Raw genomic sequence first — 23,727 nt, 5'->3', positions numbered from 1 at the left:
TCAGTGTCATGACCTCAGGGTAGAAGCAGAAGAAGCTAGTGTGGATCCCATTGAACCCTTAGAAAAGGAATGAGTCCATGTGTAAACGGCCCATTGTTCAACCAGGCAATTTCATGTTGGACAGTGAATGCACATGTTAAACACAGAGGGAAATACAGCAGTAACAAACAACTCCATAAAGAATATGATGAAAATGCAAGCTAAAAATCCAAAAGCAGGAGACACAGAAATTCAGATAATATTCTATTTTTTGCAGCAGAAACTAAATTTTTAAAGGTTAAGACTCTAATATATACTCACTTTGCAGCTGAGAAAATCAAGTCTTGAGAGAATCAGCCACATGCCAGGATTTGAATGTACTCCTGTCTGGTGCCAAGTCCTATGTTCCTAAACCCTGTGTTATACTATCAAGTATGGTTGTCAAGTTGTTCCCACTTAGTGCTCATCAGTGATCGGGTTTATTATAGTTAAAACTAAGTGAATTTTAAAAAATAAGTAAATATAAAGCAGATAGTTGAGTATATAAATACTTATAAGATATATTATGGTCAAGTGAAACATAGACACACTGTCAAACAAGATGTATCATGCAAAATGCCCACTAGTAATATTCTGAGTATCTTTAGGAGAAAAAAAAATAAGGGAAATCTACATTAAACTTAGCAGTTGATACTATGAATAGCACAAAAAATGTAGAGGAATAACAGCATTGATTTCCACGTCAAATTATATTTATTCTATCAATAAAAGCCATAGTCTGTGATGATAAAATTCAACTTAGATTATTTTCTGTCACTCAAATTCATCACAAGTAGGTTAATAACTATTCAGCAAATCTTTTCCAAAGGCAAGACATATATGGAAATCTAATAATCATTGCAGATAATAAAATTGCTAGAGGTTACAGTGAGTTTAGAAATCCCTAGTCAAATTTTGCTATCTGTTCTCAAGATGTGTACACTGCTAGTCAAACAATCTTAATACATCTTCTTGCTTCTGGAATACACATCCCTGAAACTACCAAAACATCTGAAAATCTTTATCTTCCAGACACTTATTTTGCCACCACTTTCATGTGCTGAGAAGCTAAACATCTCCTTGTGTTTATGCTTCTGACAGAGACCTGATGTCTTATTTAAATAAAGATCTGCACTAAGTAGCTATAGATAAAATTGGAATTTTTTAAATTTAAATTTCAAATTTCCTTAAAGGAAAAGTTACGCAGGGGGTACGTCTGGTGATATGAAGAAAACTGATCATTCTTATTTTTTTTTTAATATTTATTTTATTTGAGAGGTAGCGTTACAGACAATGAGAGAGAGAGAGACGGAGAGAAAGTTTTTCCTTCCCTTGGTTCACCCCCCAAATAGCCACAACAGGCCGGAGCTGTACTGATCTGAAGCCAGGAGCCAGGAGCTTCTCCCAGTCTTCCACACAGGTGCAGGGGCCCAAGGACCTGGGCCATCCTCTGCTGCCTTCCTGGGCCACAGCAGAGAGCTGGACTGGAAGAAGAGCAACTGAGACAGAATCCGGCGCCCCAAAGGGGACTAGAACCCGCAGTGCCGGCGATGCAGCGGAGGATTAGCCAAGTGAGCTGTGGAGCTGGCCAACCTGGGCCATCTTCTACTGCTTTCCTAGACCATAGCAGAGAGCTGGATTGGAAGAGGAGCAGCCCGGACCAGAACTGGTGCCCATATGGGATCAGGAGCTGGTGTTGCCAGCGGAAGATTAACCCATTGCGCCTTCGCGCTGGGCCCCGAAAACTGACCATTCTAATGCAATAGGAATGAATATACTCAAGCAAAAGAGTCTAGAATATATATATATATATATTCCCATTTTGTGTCTTTCTCCCTGATGATTTTGCTTTAAACTTGAATTCAGATGACTCAGTTTTCTGTTTATAAAGTATATGAGCTGTTACGAAAGCATGGACAGATTAATTCATCTGTACAATTTGAGAAAGAGTTTATCTTCCCACCTGGTAAGTCACAGCATAAGGAACAGTCCCTGTCTGCCTCCTGGAAGGGAAGGCTTGGCTTTGCTCTTAGGAATCCAGTGCAGATACTACTCTGGGAGTGCTTCACCAACAAAGAATGTGACCTTGGCTGGGGGATGGAGCTAACCGTGAATTTGCAGTTCTGCAATCTTTGCCTTGCTATTCAGGAAGCGTTTTCTTATTTTACAGATAAGTGAGGACAGGACTGGTGAAAATGTCATGGTCTCGTAAGGATTATTTATGGGTCAGCAGTTTTTTGCTTCACTTCTTGATATCACATACTGAGGAAAGCCATGTACTTTACTTGGAGGGACAATGGCCTTGCTTTTCATTTGCATACACACAAACTGGTCTGTTCACCAACTGCTGAAGATTAGCACTTAAAGGAAACTTGGAGGGTGCTTTGCCTTCATTTTTATTTTATAGGTTAGAAAACTGAAGTCCAGAGAATTTAAATCACATTTATAAACACCTACAGCCATCTAAAGGCAGGGAAAGACTGGAATCCTGGTGGGAAACCCCCACAACTGTGTTCTTCATTCCAAAGCACAGTTATTCTCAGATAAATGCTAATTGAAGAGTAGATCACTGTACCAGTTAGTGGAAATATGGAATGCAAATGCTATGACTGAACATTATGGAGTTCACCCAGTGGGATTCATCCATTTGAAAGTAAGAAAACTGAGGCCCAGAGAAGTTACATCAGGTAATGGAGAACTTGCCCAAAATAATGGTGATAGATGTGGGACCGGAATGGACATGCTTAACCCCTCATCCAACACCAGCTCAATCATTGTTCAGCCCACCCTTTTGCTCACACATGAACAAAAACCCAGTCACACCTGTGCTCCTCTTTTTTTTTTAATCATATTCCCTGCTTCTCTGCCTCAAATCATTGTTTCAGTGTTATAGGGCACTGTATTATAATAATGATAATTTCCTAAATAATCCCCAAATGTCTGTGCCTTGCTACACTATTTTCTTCTATGTCAGCAGATACAGTTATTCCTGGATCGTGGCCAGCTTTATTTTGTGTGGACATTGAAATGGTCCGACTTCTTGTATCTTGGAAGTGCTTTCATCCCATAAAGGTTGCAGTTCAGTGCACCCAGTTGGTGCAAGGGAAAGACAACGTGAAGATGGCTCACTCTTCTGAAGTGCATTGGCCCATGAATAGTACACATCAGTCCTGCTTGTGTTTGTTGGGACAAACCAGAGAGTCTCTTCTATGAGCAGCAAAGCCAGAAAATACTTTCCTTTTTAAAAAACTTTTATTTAATAAATATACATTTCCAAAGTACAACTTTTGAATTATAGCGGCTTTTTCCCCCCAAAACCTCCCTCCCACCCACAGCCCTCCCATCTCCCATTCCTTCTCCCATCCCTTTCACATCAGGATTCATTTTCAATTATCTTTATATATAGAAGATCAATTTAGTATATACTAAGTAAAGATTTCAACAGTTTTCACCCACACAGAAACAAAAAGTATAAAGTACCATTTGAGTACTAGTTATACTGTTAATTCACATAGTACAACACATTAAAGACAGAGATTTTACATGGGAAGTAAGTGCACAGTGACTCCTGTTGTTGATTTAACAATTGACACTCTTATTTATGGTGTCAGTAATTACCCGAGGCTCTTGTCATGAGCTGTCAAGGCTGTGGAAGCCTCTTGAATTCACAAACTCTGATCCTCTTTAGACAAGATCATAGTCAAAGTAGAAGTTCTCTCTTCCTTTCAGAGAAAAGTACCTCCTTCCTTGATGGCCTGTTCTTTCCACTGGGATCTCACTCACAGAGATCTTTCTTTTAGGACTTTTTTTTTTTGTCAGAATGTCTTGGCTTTCCATGCCTGAAATACTCTCATGGGCTTTTTAGCCATATTCGAATGCCTTAAGGGCTGATTCTGAGGCCAGAGTGCTGTTTAGGACATCTGCTATTCTATGAGTCTGCTGTGTATCCTGCTTCCCATGTTTGATCGTTCTCTCCTTTTTAATTCTATCAGTTAGTATTAGAAGACACTAGTCTTGTCTATGTGATCCCTTTGACTCTTAATATCAACAATATGATCAATTGTGAACTGAAACTGATCACTTTGACTAGTGAGATGGCATTGGTACATGCTACCTTGATGGGATTGAATTGGAACCCCCTGGCACGTTTCTAACTCTACCATTACTTTCCAACAACTATGCAGATTTGGTGGACAGCTAACCATCTCTATTGCAAGACTGCATGAGAGAAGAGCTTCAAACTCTTAGAATTTGGACTTTATCGACTAATGATATACACCAAGAATTCTTCCTCACAGAGCAGACACTGGGTCCATATTCAAGATTCTAATATAAATTTTCTCCACAGAGCAGACTCTGTGTCCATATCCAAGCTTCTAATATAAATTTTCTTCAATAGTTTTTTTGGCTCTGACTTTTATCTCATTATAATAGCATTATGAATGAAATAAAATTCATATTGTGTTTTTTAAAAATTTAATTTCTACTTCTTACTAGCAGTTCATATGGTGGACTCTTCTTTGGTGTAACAGCACCAGGGGATATGTCACAGATGACTGTTAAGTTCCACCAGTCCTCATAAAGAGCCAATCACATCATACTAAATAACAGACATACCAAAAAAAATTGCAGAACAAAAGTTTCCTATGTTTCCCCAAACTGAAGAGCAAATAGACATTTGAACAAAACATCTTCCTTTTTGTCAACATCAAAGACATGATGGAACTGGACTGATTTTGTTAATCTCTACTTTGCAGTCCTGCAGCAGGCAAGGCTAGTCATCATCATCACCATCATCATCACCAGCAGCAGCAGCAACACCTGCCTTTGTATCTGAACCTGAAGAAGTCAGACTATTGCAGGGAGTAGAGAAGGGAAGTGGGAAAAGCTCTGCAAACGGTAAGGCGAGTCATGCGGGCTGCTGTGCCTGAACCGCGGGCTCCGATAGCAGTATAATAGGAACAATTCTAGCATGACCAGTGCTGGGTTGGGGAATGGCAATAATACTTTACCAAGAGACCTCTCCATTTTATGTTAGAGCTGCTCAGAAGGTTTCATAGTTATAGTCCATGAACTAGGGAGCAGTTTGTAGAATTCTAAACTTCGTATTTTATTCATTTAAAAAATAGGTGTTTATTTAATTTAATTGGAGGTCAGAGAGGGAGAGATTAAAAAAAATAAACAGCCAGCCAGCCAGCAATCCTCTATGCACCGGTTCACTACCCAAATGCATGAAATAGCCAGGGGTGGACCAAGAATTCAACCCACGTTTCTCAAGTGGGCAGCAGGGACCAACCATTTTACCTGTTGCCTCTCAGGGTGTACATTAGCAGGAAACTGGATGAACAGAGAAGTTTGGGCTCAAACTCGGGCATCCCAATATGAGAAGGGGGCATCTCAAGTGGTGGCTCAACACTGGGTCTCAACACCTGCCCCTGAAATTAATCTTAGTGATCACAAGAAGAAATTTAGGAATAGTCATATTCAGTCTAATCCATTATGTTTCAAACTCAATTAGCTGGAGCAGGCATCTGGCGCGGCAGTTAAGAGGCACATCCCTTATCAGAGTGCCTGAATTCAAGTTCTCATTTTGCTTCTGATTCTAATTCTGGCTGATGTGCACCCTGGCAGGCAGCAGGTGATTGCTCAAGTAGTTGGTTCCCTGCTCCCTACATGGGAGACCAGACCAAACTGAGTTCCAGGATCCTGACTTCAGTTTGGACCAGGCTGAGTTGTTGGGAGCATTTGGGGAACGAACCAACTGATGGGAGATCTCTCAGTCTCTCCTTTTCTCTCTTTCTGCTTCTGTGCCTTTCAAATAAATATAAATAAATAAAAATTGAAAACCTGAACAAGTTATACAGAATAATACTGTTTTACAACTTGGGAATATTACACATTACTAATCAGGATATAGCAATTTGGTTTCTTCAATTTGAGTACTGTCGCTCCCCGTCTTCGTGGAGGAACGACACAGGACCCTGCGCTGTTCTTTTGTCTGCTCAGCCCTTCCCGGGTTTGCTGCTGGTTCTTCCCGGGTTGGCTACCGTCCCTTCCACCTCCGTGGAAGGGCAGTTCCCCCTGCCACTTTCCCCACTTCCGCGGGGGAGCGGCACACCGCCGGCCGGCTCTCTCGGTGGCTGCTCAGGTGTTCCTTCAGATAGATGTTCCTGGTGCATGTTGTCTCTCTCCTCCTTTATAGTCCTCTTCCACCAACCCCAACTCTGCTACCCACACGCCGAGTACGCTGCTCTCCTCCAATCAGGAGCAGGATCAGCTCCTGCAGGTCATCACTCAAGTTGGCGAGAGGCAGCTGCGTAGAAGTTGTTACTCCCTTCTCAGTGCCATATTGTGGGAGAGCAGATGCATAGAATAAGTCTTAATTCCAGTAACTTAGTCTAGTCCGAGTTGCTCCCCACAGAGTACAATGGCTAAAGGGACGTGCTGATTTTCTAAGTCATTCACTGTGCACCTAAAGCTCAAGAAAGTTTCTTGGACAGGGAATTCTTAAGTACTTTGAGATAAAATTTCTCCGTTTTTCATTTTCCATAAATTTTCTTATTCCTAAAGGTCAAATTCAAAAGATTTGCTTTATGTTTAGTTTAATTTTAACTTTTTTCCAAGGTTTAACTAACTCGGGGTACTAGAGTGAGGTGTTGAAGGATATTTTTCAGGTGATTTTTGATGTCATTGTAAATAAGAGGAAGTAGCACAGGTGCACCCCAGCTATAAAGATTATTGAGGTGCTAAGGTGCTTTCTGTTCTTCAAAGGAAATTATCGAATTTTCTTCTTTGAGCCTGGAGAAGATGGCATTAATACGTAATGGTCAATATATGATGTGATGTTTTAATCTATTCCAAACAACAACTTTTTCTATGTATATATTCACAGATATATATTTTCTTTAAATATAAGTTACATTAGATGTACATTAAACACAAAATTATATTCATTTGTATACTAGTATACATAATAAAAAATTCTCTAGAAAATCTATTTTTCATTCAACAATACATAAAATAAATAATTATTTTCTGATCAATATCTACTTCAAATCATTTAAAAATTATATGATATCCCACTTCAGGATTAGAAAATAATTATTCATCTAAACTTGTACATTGGGACATTGATAATTTCTAAGTATTTAGTTATATATAATATAGTTGTCTTTAATAATGTTGCTAAAATTTGTTTATGATCTTACTTCATTAGGATACTTTCCTTAAGATAAATTCTTGAAATTGAAGTCTCCAAGGAGACTTGTAGACTTTAAAGGCTTTTGAAAACTGTTTATTAAGGGAAGGAGATCATTATAATGTGGCCATTCAGTGTAGTTTTTATATGCGGAAATGGCCCAAAAAAGAACAGCAAGGTCAGCACTGAATATGTGGAAGACACCTCATGTTACTCGATCGTAACACCTAACTTTGTAATAAAGGTCCTGCAACTTCCGACCCTTTTCAGTTATGACTTGCTTACATACTGTAAATATATTTTTTAAACAATAACAGAATAAGAGGAAAATAACTTTCTAAATTGGCCAATCATAGATTTTCATGCATGTAGCCTAATACCTTTGTTTTAAGATATTAAACTAACACACACACGCACGCACACATAAGGATTTGCAGTAATTGAGGACTTCCTGGTCTTGAGCTATGTAAGTATCTTTCACCAGAAAGGGTCATCTAAGTGTCTTCCACCCTACAATGCTAATAAAGATCAAGTCAAACCAAAGCAGAGTGGAAAGAAGCCCCCGGGAGCAGAGATGACTTGCTTCTGCAATGCTTTTAAACCCGTGCCTCGTTTTGATCTCATTTCCTTTCCTCCTTACCACAGATCCATATTCTTATCCAACAAGATTTTGTTCAGCTTCCTTTTCAGCAGCCTGTATCATGAAAACAATATATTTGTTTCTTCTTCCAAATGCAAAATTATAGATTGGCTATGTGTTTCAAACCGCAAGATCTTAGAGTTTCCTTTCTGGGAATCACTGCTTCTGATTTTCCAACAGAAAGTAGAGGAAGCCAGGTTCTTAGTTTCCAATTTCCCCTTTCTCTCTTTGTGGAGGAACCATCCCTACAGCTTCGGGTGATACAGAGTGCAGCAGGCCATGTACACACACACCTGGAGGCACAGCCTGGTGAGGGATGCTGAGAGCCCAAGAGTGAGGAATTCACCCCCGGGAGTTGGTGGTGTGCATCAGAGCCCAAGCAGGAGCCAGAAAGCATCGCCAGGGAAGGGCAGTTTGTCATGGGGTCTTGAGCGTAAGCAGAGGGAGGAGGATGTTTATACATGGGGTTGAGGAAGTGTGGAGCATCTAAACCTGCACTGGGGGTGAGAGCTGGGTAACCAAGGTATCCAGTCAGGAAAAGGGCACTCGTGGTCATGAGAGACTGGTTCTGTGTAGAAGGTGAATCACACCAGTAAAGAAAGAAAGAAAGAAAAGTGGGCTCCTGGTGTCTCGTTGTCAGAGAGAAAAGCTGGAAGTAGGGAAAGGGAGAAAACTAGAATGAAACCTATTCTGTGATTGGAGCGTGATGTGAACTCATGGGTTTCAGCAAAAAAAAAAAAAAAAAATGCAGATGTGAATTTAAATATAACTATATAATATGCATAAGTGTAACATGATCATTTAGACCTCAATACTTATAGGAAAGCAAATATATAAGTATCAGAGTAATTCACTTTTGTGTTCCAGTGTTGATGTGTGCACCACAGGAAGGGCCGTGGAGTAGTCAGCCAGCCTCTGTCTTCCACATTACTGGAAAGTGCAGCCTAACGGAGTCAGCTGTAGATCCCCCATTCCCTTGTTGGTCTGGGCAACTCTCATGGTTCCTCTAACACCTGTCCAGGCAGCAGTCTCTCTGAGAGCCATCTCTGACATTCTCCAGAATGAGCCAGGTCTCCATGTTCCTGCATCTGCTTCCGGCAGAGCAGCTGGTACCTGTGGGTGCCGCTTCTCTGAAACCCCACCACCATGCTCCTTTCGCAGTGGCCAGGACTGTGTCCTTTTCATTTGTTTTCTGCTCCTGTGGAATGGACACTCACTGAAGCGTGTTCAACACATATGTGAATGTGTATGAAGGAAAGAAAAGAGTTCACTGAAGATGGAAGAGCCCAAGCTTTGGTGCTCATGGAATCTCGGTTCCCGTCCTTCCGATACGTCCTGGTTACGAGACCTGGGATGCCCTTCCGAGTGTCCTTGCATCTGAGTTTCCTCATCCATCAAATCTCAATGATATATTCTTTATAAGAGACACCTTTTATTCTTTAGAATTTTCTAATTATTTATTTGAGGGGCAGAAAGACAGCGAGGGAGAGACTGACAGACAGAACACCCATCTGCTGGTTCACTCCTCACATGCCCTGAATGGCTGGGGCTGGGCCAGGACCAAAACTGGAAGTTGAGAGTTCTAGAAACATGGGTAGAAAGGAGCCAACTACTTGAGCGATCACCACCATCTCTCAGGATTTGTGCTAACAGGAGACTGGACTAGGGAGCAGAGTGAGCACTCAAACCCAGACACGTTCCCAAGTGACTGTCTCTAGTGGCCTCTTAAGAACTATGCCAAATGCCCAGCCCTGATTTTTATTTTCAGTAAGGTAGGGGGTAAGTATAGAATGAATAGGGGCATGAAATATATTTGTAAACTATTAAGTGTTAAAGAAGTGAGCCTTTGTTTTCATCCTACACAGATGTTAGCATAATAACTTGGTTATAAATAAAGATTCAATGACCATAGTGGTTGATTGGATATAGACACATACACATTCAACAATTCTTCCGTGGGGCACAGCAGGTTAAGCCTCTGCCTGCAATGCCAGCAACCAGTTCATGTCCTGGCTGTTCCTGGCTGCTAATGTGCCTGGGAAAGCAGCGGAATACTGCACAACCACCTAGATCTCTCCATCCACGTGGGAGACCCAGATGGAGTTCCAGGTTCCTGCTTCTGCTTGGCCCTGCCCTGCCCATAGTGGTCATTTGGAGTGAGCCAGTAGTTGAAAAGATATCTCTCTCTCTCTCTCTCTCTCTCTCTCTCTCCCTGTCTCTCTCTCTCTCTCCCTATCTCTCTCTCTCTCTCTCCCTGTCTCTCTCTGTAACTCTGTCATTCAAATATATAAAATAAATATTTTAAAAAAAACTCTTCCTTTCTTCTATTGCTTTATTTTAAATTACTTTTTCATCTTTAAAAAATTCCCCCACTTATTGGTTTTTATGAAGTTTAGAGTATGAGGTATTTTCCCAAAATGAAACATGACTTTTAGCAAAAAATTAAATATATGTTGTGAATTCAATTTCCTGAAACATTATTTTCTACTTCTTATTTCACCTCTGTGTATAAAGTCCATTAAACTGACTATTAACAAGTCATACCTAGCCAGATTGAAAGTTAAAAGGGTTTTATGAATAACTAGCAACAAATTTGATTCACTACTTATTCTATCTTAATCGACAGAAAAAAAGTGTGACCAGAGCATGGCCAGTTTGTGGTGGCTCTCCTCCTGGTTTGCAGACGGTTGTATTCTTGCCATGTGCTCACAAGTCTTTCCCTGGGTTACATGAGCACCAGGTAGCAGGTGGAGGAGTGGAGAGAGAAGGGGAGAGAGAAGAGGGAAGGAGAGAGACAGGGAGAGGGAGCATTCTCCAGCATTCTCCAGTGTCTTATAAGGACACTAATCTTATCTGGTCAGGACCCCACCCTTATGACCTCATTTAGCCTAAATTGTTTCCCATTTCCAAAAATAGCCATATTGTCAGAGGAGGACTTTAACACGAATTTCTAGGGAACACAAACATTCAATATATAAAATGAATGTTAATAGGAATCTAATTTCTTCTTTAATAATGTTTATGAAATAGATGTCAATTGTAAAATACATAGACATTAAAGTTAATAAGCCTGGGACCGGCGCCGTGGCTCACTTGGTTAATCCTCCGCCTGTGGTGCCGGCATCCCATAAGGGTGCCGGGTTCTAGTTCCGGTTGCTCCTCTTTCAGTCCAGCTCTCTGTTGTGGCCCCGGGAAGGCAGTGGAGGATGGCCCAAGTGCTTGGGCCCCTGCACCTGCACCGGAGACCAGGAAGAAGCACCTGCCTCCTGGTTTCGGATCGGCACAGCACCGGCCGTAGCGGCCATTTGGGCAGTGAACCAACAGAAAGAAGACCTTTCTCTCTGTCTCTCTCTCTCTCACTGTCTATAACTCTGCCTGTCAAATTAAAAAAAAAGTTAATAAGCCTGATTTTCAGGAATCATTTGTCAAATTAATTTTTAACGATAGATTTTTACCTAGATTATTATTTCTAAAACTTAATCATAATGTATAATTATAATTTATAATGGTGTATATATGTTCAGTATTTTCATTCCTGCATTAAAGTAGTAAGATAAAATTAGGTTAATTTCTAGGCCGGTGCTGCAGCTCAATAGGCTAATCCTCCGCCTGCGGCACACCGGGTTCTAGTCCCGGTCAGGGTTCCGGATTCTGTCCCTGTTGCTCCTCTTCCAGTCCAGCTCTCTGTTGTGGCCCGGGAGTGCAGTGGAGGATGGCCCAAGTGCTTGGGCCCTGCACCCCATGGGAGACCAGGAGAAGCACCTGACTCCTGGCTTCGGATCAGCGCGGTGCGCCGGCTGCAGCGGCCATTGGAGGGTGAACCAACGGTAAAGGAAGACGTTTCTCTCTGTCTATCACTGTCCATTCTGCCTGTCAAAAAAAAAAAAAAAAAAGATAAAATTAGGTTAATTTCTAATTAATGATCATGTAGATTAGCTGAAATAATGTAGTGAAATAATATATGGCTACTAAAATATGGAAGATCTATATATACTGATATGGCAATATAGCTAATCTACATCTTATTGCAAATGATATGGTTCAGGAGAGTTATTTGTATAAAGCAAAGGATTGATGGATATATGGTAGCAATCCTAAAATATACAAAGAGATGTGAGTAAATATGATTATATCTTAGCAGGAAAATATAGTATGCAAGGAGTCTTCAATGGTGGCTATTTTGTTTTCAATCCATAATTTTCTTTGCCTTTTAATTTTTTATTATAAGAATACATAAATATCCAAAGCCTGCTCCACCAGCTGGCTTATTCAGACTGAGCTTAAAGATATAGTATGAAATGTGCATTTACCTTCACTTTGCCCAAAAGATGTTGTGAATTTATCATAAAAATTGGAAAATAAAAGATAGTAAAAGCCAGGAGTGCTATTAAATAAACACAGAGAAATACTAGCATCAGTATGTTTGTGCTACATGGAAGTTTATTTCTGAGAGTAGGTCGTGTGTTGAGTTATACCACAGCATGCTGCATCAGCATATTTTCAGCATACATTTTAAACATGTAAAAATGGATTTCATGGTCTTATTTGCAAACATCATTTCTTAAGAAAGAATTTACATACTATACTAAATACATACAGATAGGTACAGATCTAAAAAGCTTCTACATTTGTACTGATTTTGATTTGTATAATTTTGAGTTAACAGGAATAAAATTTGAGTAAAAGTAGTAAAATCTCAGTAACAAGTAATTTTTCAAAACTTTTCAAAAAGTTCTAGTTATTTATTTGAAAGGCAGAGTGACAGAAAGAGAGGGAGAGACATAGAGGAGAAGACAGATCTTCTGTCTACTGGTTACTCCCCAGATGTCCACAATACGCAGGGCTGAGCCAAGCTGCAGCCAGGTGGCAGGAACTCCATCTGGGTCCCTCCACACAGGTGGCAGGAACCCAAATGCTTGGGCCATCAAATGTTTCCCAGGTACATTAGCAGGAAGCAGGATGGGAAGTGGAGGCAGGACTCCCTCCCAGACACTCAGACATGGGAAGTGGATTTCCCACATAGTGACTTAACCCACTGTGCCACAATGCCTACCCCAGGGATAATTTTTTTTGTAAAAAAAGTCTATTTAAGAATTCATTTTCATTCATTCATTATTAAACTCTCAAAATCCTTGCTTAACCCCTCCCCCACAATACCCATATTCTACTATACTCCTTATAGTATTAAGTCTTTGAAATTCCAGGGCTTTCTTATATTTTACTCACTCTCTCAACATAAATGTTGAATCTATATGACAACCTATTAAGCCAAGAAAGAGTTGCTCTTCCTCCTATTTTTTTGTTTTTTTGCAAGTGGGCTTAAAATTTTAACTTCAAAAGAACCTATGACATATTCATTCCATCCTTGTTAGGTTTGACAAAAGGAAATAGCAACTTCATGATACTGCTGAAAATTGGTACAATTTAGGGTGTTTTCAGCTTCAATCCAGAGATGATGCAGGATTCATATTTTTATATAAGTAGTTCACATTCTATTTAATGACACATTTTTTGAGTATTCGATGACCTCTCTTTCTCCGCCTCAATGTAGAATAAAACTATAAATGCCAGCAACTATTCCCTTGATTTTTGAGGTTGTGGAAAGACCTCAGAGAGCATAGCTGCAGGTTTTGTGGTGACTGTGGTAATGGCAGGATTTTGAACTCATAGTTTGCTTTGGTGAATGGTTACATTAAAGACAGAGGCAGGTTTTCCAGTTTTAACTCTGAAACCCTAAGATATAAGGGTTTTTCTTCCCCTCTCATATCCATGAAAGATCTGCATCACAGTCAGAGATTTGCATCAGAATGATGAGTATTGTTCAAAGTGAAGGTTAACCGTGGTCCTTTTTTAGTATGGCAACATTGTAGACCACAAGGCAGATGCTTTCAAAGTGCATGCCCTTATTGAGTTTATATTGTGAAAATTTATGGTACTGTAAAAATTTATCTATACATCAGTGGATAAGTGATGGCAAATGCAAAATCCTTGTGGTTCCTTATAAGGCATGTGTATTAAGAACAGCAACCTTTATGCACTTTCAAATAAAAAGAAAATAGAACGATAAAAGCAACAGTTGCAATCTTCTACAGTTTACTTTTGTGAAAGATGATATTGAGTTAATTGACTCCTCTTATCTTTTCTATTTATGTCTTCTGCTGGAAAGCATTTCTCTAAAAATTGTAAATATATTGTCTAAGAAGTGTAGGGATTAGAGCTAAAAACATTCCAGAGACCCACATCACTGTTCTTTGAACATTGTCAATTTACAAGATGCTATGGTCTGGAATGATTCTGTCTCCCCCAAATCATAGGCTAAAACGAATCACCCTTATGATGTTGGGAGCTAGGGCTGCTGGAAGGTGGTTAGATTATGAGGGCAGTATCCTCACGCATAGGATTTAGTGTTTTTATGAAAAAGGTGTCAGAGATCACTCTGCTCCTTCTGCCTTGTGAGAACCCAGTGAAGACACCAGCTACGAGCCAGCGCAGGTCCTCTGCAGACACTGAATCCACTTTGCCTTAAACTTGGACTTCCCAACCTGCACAATGGTGAGAAAGAAATTCCTGCTGTTTGTAACCTCCTCCATCAGCAGCATTTTGTTCTAGCACTCTGAAAAGACTAAGACACACAGGACACTAAATTTGAATATTTTATGTGCTATATGCATGAATGCATTCAATGTTAGGTCTACAGATAAAAAATGTGTGTCCTCTTAGTGGAAAAAAAATATATGGTGAATTTTGTACATTGAGGTTCTGTTTACTATTTCATTTTGAAGAATTTTCTAAGATCTCATTAACCATAGGGGCAATCTCAAAAAAAGGGTAATCTCTTTCACAACTCATATATCAATATATATATGCCCTCAACCCATATATCAATGCCTTACTGAAGTTCCAGTTACTTTGCTTCTCATTCTTAGCTGCCTGCTAATGCATGCTCTGAGAGACAGCAGAGGATGACTCAAGGGCTTGGACACCTGCTACTCACATTGGAGAGCCAGAGTCCAGGCTCCTGACCCAGTCCTGGCTGTTGTGGCCGTTCGGCGAGTGAAGCAAAAGTTGGAAGAGCTTTCTCTCTCTCTCTTTCTCCCTCTGTCTTTCTCTTTCTCTGTATTCTATTATTTTGCCTCTCAAATAAATAAAAATAGACTTTGAAAAATGAGACAAGATTGGTTTTGCCTCTTCTACTCAATATTCATATTCATGTACTTGCTGTGGAAAATAAGAAAAAATTTGTTTCTAGTAATTATTATTACAATATATTATTGTTTATAGAATGTTTTATAAATTTTATAGAGGAAAATGATGCATATTTTCATTTAAAATGATGACTTGTATACCTTTAATATTTTCATGTTTGTAAAACTGACAGATACTTTGAAGTTTTCTATTTTTTTTCTTGGCCAACCATCTGCCAATGAAAAGCCAATACGGAAAAAGCCAAAAGCATATTATGAAGTTGTGGCTAAATACTTTTAAAATGTCCAGGTGAAAATAGGGAAAGAAACATGATCATCCAGAGATTTTTCTATACTACATGTGGATTTTATGAATGACTTTATTTTCAATTTTTGATTAACTGTTTATCATCAGCTAAGTCGTATGTTTACTCAAAAGTGGAACAACCAAAGTTATGCAGAAAAATATGCAAGACTTCATAAAAATCTAGCAGTACACAATATTCTTACTTCCAATACAAGCTCTGGAAATCTCATCAGATAACCCGAGTTGATGCCTTCCAGGCAGCTGAGCTGAAATTCTGTTCTTTCTTTGTGTAATCTCTTGATTTGAGTCTTTCTTTGATCATTCATGTCTTTTGAAAAATTCTTTTTCAAACAGGCTTAGGAATCCTTCATTCTTCTAATCTTTCATCTCACCTCCTCTATTTTTGTCACATTAAAAACTGCTATTTTTGTAATTTTATTGTTCATAAAATTGATGGAGGAATTATGAAAAAGTGAAGAGAGAGGAAATCATGTGATACTTTGCTAATCATGTCTCTAGGGTAAGAGACAAACAACAACAAAGTTTATTCTATGTGTTGTGACCTATTTGTTTACAACAGAGGTAATCCCAGAGAAATAAATCATCCAGTTTATGCGATGCCTTACCCAGCACATCTGTAATGGCTCTGTAAAGTGGAAGAGGAATCTCTAGGCATTGTTTCAAAGTAAAATAAAACCTCAATTCACCAACTTTTCTTTGCAGGCTCCATTTCTTTTTCCCATTATATTTTTTTTACTGTTTCAATCAAGATTTATTTACCATAAAATGATATATTATGTTGTAGAGTTTTCTAATCATTTTTAATTATGATTGATCTGTTTTATTACTGGCTGTGGGTTTTTTTTTTATTTTATTGAAGTTATACAAGTTTCATATATTTCATAGGTACAGATTGAGGACCAAAGAAACACTTCCCTCCTACCATCCCTTCCACCCATTCTGCAGCCCTTGCTCTCCCTCCCTCTCAAATTCCCACTCTTAATTTTTACAAAGATCTGTTTTCTGTATACTTAATGATCATATGGTTAACCCTAGTCTAAGTAAAAGAGTTCAACAAATAGTATATAGGGAAACAAACAAGCAAACCAAAAAACCAAAAAACAAAAACCACTATTCCTCAATGGAAGAGACAAGGGCTTGTTTATGAATAATTATTGAATCTCAGAATATCTATTTCACTCCAATCTGTTACATTTCATGTACTATATTAGTTACCTTGAATCAGGGAAAATACGATATCTGTCTTTTTGGGACTGTCTTATTTCACTAAGTATTTCCATCTTGTTGCAAAAGACAGGATTTCTTTCTTTCTTTCTTTTATTTTTTAACAGCTGAGTAGTACTGCATAGTGAAATATACCATAATTTCTTTATGCAGTCAACAGTTGAGATCACATCTAATCTTAATTGTTCAGAAAATACAACATTCCATTGTGAGACAGTCCCTTTATATTAGATTTTATCAACTATAATTTCACTCTCAAGAATACTTTCCAAAATATACATGCCATATTGTGTTATTAGGGGAGCTGTCTTGGTCATTTGCTAATTTAAAAAAACCCTCCAATAACTGAATATTTGGGTCCAATAAAATCATATAAAATATTTTCCATATCCAATAAGGGCATTCATTGGGATTTGAATTTCTACACCATTGGATTTTATCCACAAAATGATCATTGTTCTCTTTTTTTTATAAAAGCATTATTTCTAAACTCCAAAAATTTCATATACTGTTTGGTAACATGCGTCTAAATTTAATGTGACTATATCTTGAAGTGTCTTTGATGAAAAACCAAAATAAATTGAATAGAGTTTTATATCCCTGTTTTATCCTAGTTGCATTCCAAATGGAATACTGGAAGTGATTAAGTATATAAACTCTTGCAATAATAGAACTTTGCATATTTTGCATATTTAGCATTTTCCCTGTCTACTTGACTAATACATCTCCTCCTGCGCTTTCCTAATCCTTTGCTTCCTTGATTCCTGTTGTTCACTCTGCCTCAGCCATTTGCTTTGCTAGCATTCTGCCTACTTACATCCCATTCTTTTGAACCTATTTAATATGAGCCAGTCCCAGTGTACTTCTGCAGTTTCAAATATATCTCCCTTTAATTGCTTGAAAAAAAAAAAAAAAGGCCAGTTGCCTTAAATAGCAAATCACCGATATTTTCTCCTTCTCTGCTGTCCTTGCTGACATCCAATCAGTGTGCCTTGAGTCTCACCTCCTCTCACTACTTCTAGACCACACAGAACAATGGCATGGACTTTCCTTCCATACAACTGCATATTCATCAGCAGCTTCCTTTTTTATTTTTAAAGATTTTATTTATTTTATTTGAGAGGTAGAGTTACAGACGGTGAGAGGGAGAGACAGAGAGAAAGGTCTTTTCCGTTGGTTCACTCCCCAAATGGCCACAATGCCGATCCGAAACCAGGAACCAGGTGCTTCTTCCCCATCTCCCTTGCGGGTGCAGGGGCCCAAGCTCTTGGACCATCTTCTACTGCTTTCCCAGGCCATAGCAGAGAGCTGAATTGGAAGTGGAGAAACTGGGACTAGAACTGGTGCCCATGTGGGATGCCGGCACCGCAGGTGGAGGATTAACGTGGTGCACCGTGGCACCGGCCCCAACAGCCTGCTTTTGGTTGCTCCTCTCTTCCATTCTCTTGGGTCAGACCTTCGCTACTATCAGTCTCCACTGTGACTTATTCTGTCTCTCCTCACTCAGCTTGTTAGGACCTTTCTAGAATCACATGCCACTACTCAGCTCTTCTTTTCTCTTTCTCTCTTTCTCTCTTTCTTTCTAAGATTTATCTCATTTATCTGAAAGAGAGTAATACACAGAGAGAGGAGAAGAGAGGCAGAGAGAGAGAGAGAAAGAGAGGTCTGCCATCCAATGGTTCACTCCCCAATTGGCCGCAATGGCCAGAGCTGCACGGATCCTAAGCCAGGAGCCAGGAGTTTCCTCCAGGTCTCCCACACAGGTGCAGGGGCCCAAGGACTAGGGGCATCTTCCACTGCTTTCCCAGGCCACAGCAGAGAGCTGAATTGGAAGTGGAGCATCCGGGTCTCGAACCGGCTCCCACATGGGATGCTGGAGCTTAGGCCAGGGCGTTAACCCACTGCGCCACAGTGCTGGCCTCACTACTCAGCCATTTCAATGTCGTTGCTTCAACTCTTAAAATTTCTTATCTCCTTAACTAAGTTTGCCAAAACCCAAATGCTGGGCACCTCAGCACTTTCTTTTCTGTGTTGTTAAATGTAGGCTACTCTTTGTGTTCAATATGAATACATATAATCAGTTCTCTAAAAGTTCTTCCCTTATGTTGACAATCTATTTCATCACTAATAATGTTTCAGATCATTTTTATATCCCATGATTATTTCCCACCCTCATTAAAGTAGCCAACATATTTCATTTCCTACATTGTAGAGATTGAGGTAATCCAATATGAGTTGTTTTAATATCCTTCTAGTTTTTCTTCAATATCCTACTAGTTTTGCTTATAAAAATTTAATTCCTTTTCCTCACATGCTCATTTAATTTGAATTTGAATTCCTTAGTAGTCACACTTCTTCCATAGTCTTCAGATCTCTTCTCTTTGTTAGCTGTTAGCTTTTCACTTTGATGCATGTTTGCCCTGTATCAAAATGCCTTCTACTTCCTCAAGACTTCCGCTTCCTCATGTAGTCATTGCACCATTCTCCTCTTCAACATCAAAGAACACAAGGGAATAATTTCTATTTGCCTTTTGCATTTTCTCACTCCAGTTCAGCTTTCCTTACATCCCAGATGTCAACCCAACACATTCAAAATAATGAACCTGGTCCCAGCTCCTGAACACTTTGAGCTCAGTTCCTGGCATATCTTATACTTTCTTTCTTTTGAGAAGCCTTCTTTCCTTTTCCAGTTCACCCACTCTGCTTTTTATACATTTTCATTTTTATCTTCATAGTTTTCATTCTTTTCTCTGTCAATGTAGACACACCCAGGATTCTATCCTTGGCTTTCCCTTCTTTCTAATCTGTTTTCTATGTAACGATGTGTACTCTATTTTCTATTTCCATTTTGGTGGTTGTGAGCATTGAGAACTCAACTTTTCCAATTCCAAATTAATCAGTAATTTTCTTGAATTGGATACTGCATTTTTGCTTTTTTATTTTTTAAAGATTTATTTATTTATATGAAAGGTAGAGTAACAGAGGGGTGGGGGGCAGGGGAGAGAGAGAGAATCTTTCACCCACTGGTTCACTCCCCAGATGGCCATAACAGCCGGGGCTGGTCTGGACTGAAACCAGGAGCCAGGAACTTCATCTGGGCTTCCCACATGAGTGCAGCAACCCATGGAATTAGGCCATTCTCCACTGCAATCTAGGGAGCTAGATTGGAAGTGGAGCAGCCAAAACTCGAACTGGCACCCATATGGGATACTGGTTTTGCAGGCAGCAGTTTAACCAGCTGTGCTAAAAATGACAATCCCCTCCCCCCACCCACACACACTTTAAAACTGTGTATACTTCCTAAGCATCTAAGCATAGGAATCTCCAAATCATCACTGAATTCTTCTAACCTTCACATTAAAATCATCTGTAAAACCACCAAAATTCAATCTTCTTTGAGTGTCTTATGTTTAAAATCTTATTCTTTACACTTTTCCATAATATATTTCACATAGACCTTCTTCAAGTCAGTAAGAGCCAATCACGTTGACCAGCAGGGGTGGGGAATGTCTGGCCCACAGATTGTACAAGGCCAGCAAAATCATTTGTTCTGGCCCTGGCAAGGCAACCAGAGGAAGGACTCCTAATCCAATAAATCTATAACAGGTGAATTTTTAAATTGATAATTTTGTCTGGTCCACAAATTATATTATAAATACCCAAAAATTCCCTTAGCAGATAAAAGGTTCCCCATCCTTGGCAGGGAAAAGTGGTAATGTAAAAAGAAAAAAAATCACATTTTCTTTTTACTTAAAAGTTAAGATCTGTGTGCATCAAAAGGGAAGTTTTTTGAATGAGAATGAAAATGAAGAAGACATACCCACTGCACCTGGTGGGCTAGGAGTTGAGTGAAGGATTTTACAGGTGCTGGGATAGGGAAGAAGAGGAGTTCCAAGCACATGAGCTGGGAGTGCCAAAGAACAGACACACAGCTGGCACTGAAGGGAGGAGCCAGCTAACATCTAAGACCAACAGCCCTTCAAACGGCCCTTCAGACTGTGCTGTGGAAGCCAGGGCAGCACCTCCAGACCATCTATCCCCACTTCCAAGTTCTGCAAGACGAGTTGTTGTGATCGTCAAGTTCTGGAAGACTAACTGTCGTGGTATGTAAGCTCTGGAAGGTTATTTGTTGTGGCATGTGAGCTCATGATCGAAAGTTGTTTGCAAATCTCATTATATCATCCACCAGAACAACCACTGGTACTGGAACACTTGGTTGACGCACATCTGGAGTACCCTGTTTTTCAAAACACTGAGGACATTTGTGAAAACTTCTACTGAAGGATGGGTGTGTAGGTGTGGTGGTACTGTGGGAAGGAAAAGCTTGACACCCATGTTTGGGGAGGGTGGGGCAGTGTCCTACATGTGGACCGTGATACAAACACCATTAAGTAGCAAATCTGGTGAAACTTTGGTTTTGTGGCAGGCATAATAACAGCACCCCTACAGCAGGAGCAAGCTTCTCGCGTTCTCTCTTATTGTTTTATCACTTGTGTCAGAAGGGTCCTGGACTGTCATGAGAAAGAGTTAGGTCTGTACTGGAATACTGATGGGAGGAGAACCTGCGAGCTAAGATTGCACAGGGTGAAGGTTGGCGGCTTCCTCAAAACCAGCTAGTAAAGCATGCTTTCAAAATAAAGTCTATGGAAACAAACAAGCTGGCAAAGCAGATCTCTTGGAAGATGGGCAGTTCTATGCTGGACCTGCTAAACTGTGGCTCTTGTGCAATTTCGTGTGTCTATATGCCTGACAATTAACCCTTTGTGTGCTTCTAGTACTGGATGGAGAGGAAGGCACAGAGAAAAGGACCCTTAATCCTTCCTCACCTCACCAACATCACACAGTCCCCTCTACATCCTCTCCATTCCTTGAAAGGAAGCAGAATCTACATTTAATCTATCAGGTTTAATCCTGGATTTCTACTCTATCAATATTTCCTAATCAAATTTTAAATATGATTTCATCTTGAAGGTCTTGTCTCCAGGGGATCATCGCCCTATGACTGTGGAGAATGTGTTGAGACTATTTGCAGAAAGGATTGTCCAATGCCAGACAAAATGGACTTGAAAAATGCCTGGTGCAATGGGGAAAAAGGTATTGCTTGATTGACAAGTAATCAGGTTCAGAGGACACAGTGAATTGGGAGGAAAGTCGATGTGTCTCACTTTTGAGGTTGTTAGTGTTCTCCCATTAAGACTGATATCCACTGACCATGCTAGAGAAGTTTTAGAATGAGTAGCTCTTAGATACCTAGACTCAGAGTAGCAGTGCCTCACCTTTAAAGGTAGAGAAACAATGGGCTCATGGTCCCTGAGAAAGCAGAGGGCAAAGGATGATTAGATAAATACCCCTAGAACTAGGGAAACAGTGTCCCCATGGAGCTCTTTCCTAACTTGTTGAGTTATAAATATTGATTTGGAAAGGGAAGAAGGATGATTTTTGTCATCATATTAGATGTAGGGGTGCATCTTGGTCTTATCAGTTTTATAGGTGCTGATGGCTGGGTAGATAAAAGATATCAACAATAACAAGAAGAATGAGAGCAATAACAAAAGCTTCTGTTCCTATGAAACAATAGGTCTTATACTTCAAAATTATCCTGGGTATGAAGGACAGAGGGAAGTTACTGGGGTCTTTCAGCTTGCAGGAGACTGCGGTGCCACGGCGTGCATGCGGCTGAACAATGCCAGGGCCTGAATTACGTCCAGGGCAGGGGAACTGCCATCAGCGTTATCAGAACATCTGTCAGAAAATGAAGAAAGTATATTAGATAATAGAATTTCAGCAATGTTCAATTTACTTAATTTGATAATGTGCTCAATTTTGGCTTTCAGAGGTAAGGGGGAACCCAGCCAACAATGTTTCCCTTTAATGTTTCAGGGAGAGGAAAACGAAAGTGTCCCCTGATGCTTTTACAGGCTCCTGGCAGTAAAGTGAGTGTGCTGGCCAGGAGCCCAGAGGGCTGTCTGCTACCAGGACGAGCTTCTTACCTACCTCTTATCTTTTATCTTTCCAGGATAGCCCTGGGCATCCACTGAAAACTGTGATAAAGAAGGAGCTGGGAGCTTCTTGAGTGAGATGTTGCGAAAAGGATGAAGAGAGATAAGCAGGGAAGAACTGGAGTAGGCTTCTGTCCCGCTGTCCACCAGGACGTTTGGTACCAAGGTTGTCATGGCCCAACAGAAGCAGCTGTGAAGCAGAACCCCTTGGAAGATAAATTAGACGCTGTCGGGCCGGGCCCTGTTGCAAATGACCCCTGCACTGAGTCTGCTTCCTGGCACCTGGACTACCTCCGGTGTGTTTGCCAGAGGGCTGCGCTGAGCTTATGCTCAGAAAAGTTTACGAAAACCTTAGAAAAACTGTTAAAAATGGGTCAAGGTTGTGGCAAGGGGGGTTAAACTGATGCTTGTGACACTGGCATCCCATATTGGAGCACTGGTTCAAGCAGTAGAAGATCCAAGTGCTTGGGTTTCTGTACCCACGTGGGAGACCCAACTGAAGTTCCAGGCTCCTCGCTTCGTCTGGACCAACCCTGGCTATTGCAGCCATTTGGGGGAGTGAACCAATGGATGGAAGATCTCTTTCTGTCTCTTTCTCTCTCTCAGTCTTCCTTTTATCAATAAAATAAATCTTTTTTTAAATCTAATGACAGAATGATGAAGGGAAAATTTCTCACATGATATCTTGTTTGTAGAGAAATTTATTTTCATAGCAATCAAGTTAAAAGATGATAACAGATGTTTAAAAGAACTAAAGAGTTTTGACAGCTTTAGAAAGTAATGAAATAAATGTTTGATCACTTTGAGAATTCCTTGTAGAATTTGCAGCTTGGCAAAACAAAGCAGAAAACAGGAGGAAGGCGGGGAAAGTCCTCTTGCGCAGGTCCCTATGGGATCTGCCTGGGCAGAGGCCCTCTCACCCGGCCTCAGGGTTGCAGACACACTCTGATTTCTAAGGAATTTTTCAGCTGCCTGGGGAGTGAGATGAGTTTTTGCAGAAGCTGCCACAGGTGTGTATGTCATTAACCCTGGCAGTATCTTTAGACAGACAGGCCTGATTACCCCAGTGCTAGTCAGGAGCAACTTGGGACCTATTATGTTGTGGTGGGTAGGATTATTTTCCCTTTCTAGAAAAA

The 23,727-nt window shown here is 40.1% G+C and overlaps 1 protein-coding gene across 1 annotated transcript in view; it reads left to right on the top strand.

Moving 5' to 3' along the window:
• Positions 1 to 23,238, top strand: part of LOC103349523 (dapper homolog 3) — a 44,292-nt gene extending 21,054 nt beyond the window's left edge. The window contains exon 2 of the mRNA XM_070059305.1: positions 22,609 to 23,238. Coding sequence (XP_069915406.1) covers positions 22,609 to 22,665 — 57 coding nt within the window. The 3' untranslated portion in view covers positions 22,666 to 23,238. The remainder of the gene's footprint in view (positions 1 to 22,608) is intronic.
• The last annotated feature ends 489 nt before the right edge of the window (positions 23,239 to 23,727 follow it).

Source organism: Oryctolagus cuniculus, chromosome 16 (assembly GCF_964237555.1).
Source record: "Oryctolagus cuniculus chromosome 16, mOryCun1.1, whole genome shotgun sequence".
In the NCBI taxonomy this organism is placed as follows: domain Eukaryota; kingdom Metazoa; phylum Chordata; class Mammalia; order Lagomorpha; family Leporidae; genus Oryctolagus; species Oryctolagus cuniculus.
Note: the sequence above shows the minus strand (reverse complement) of the source record. Positions and strands in the feature narration are given on the sequence as shown.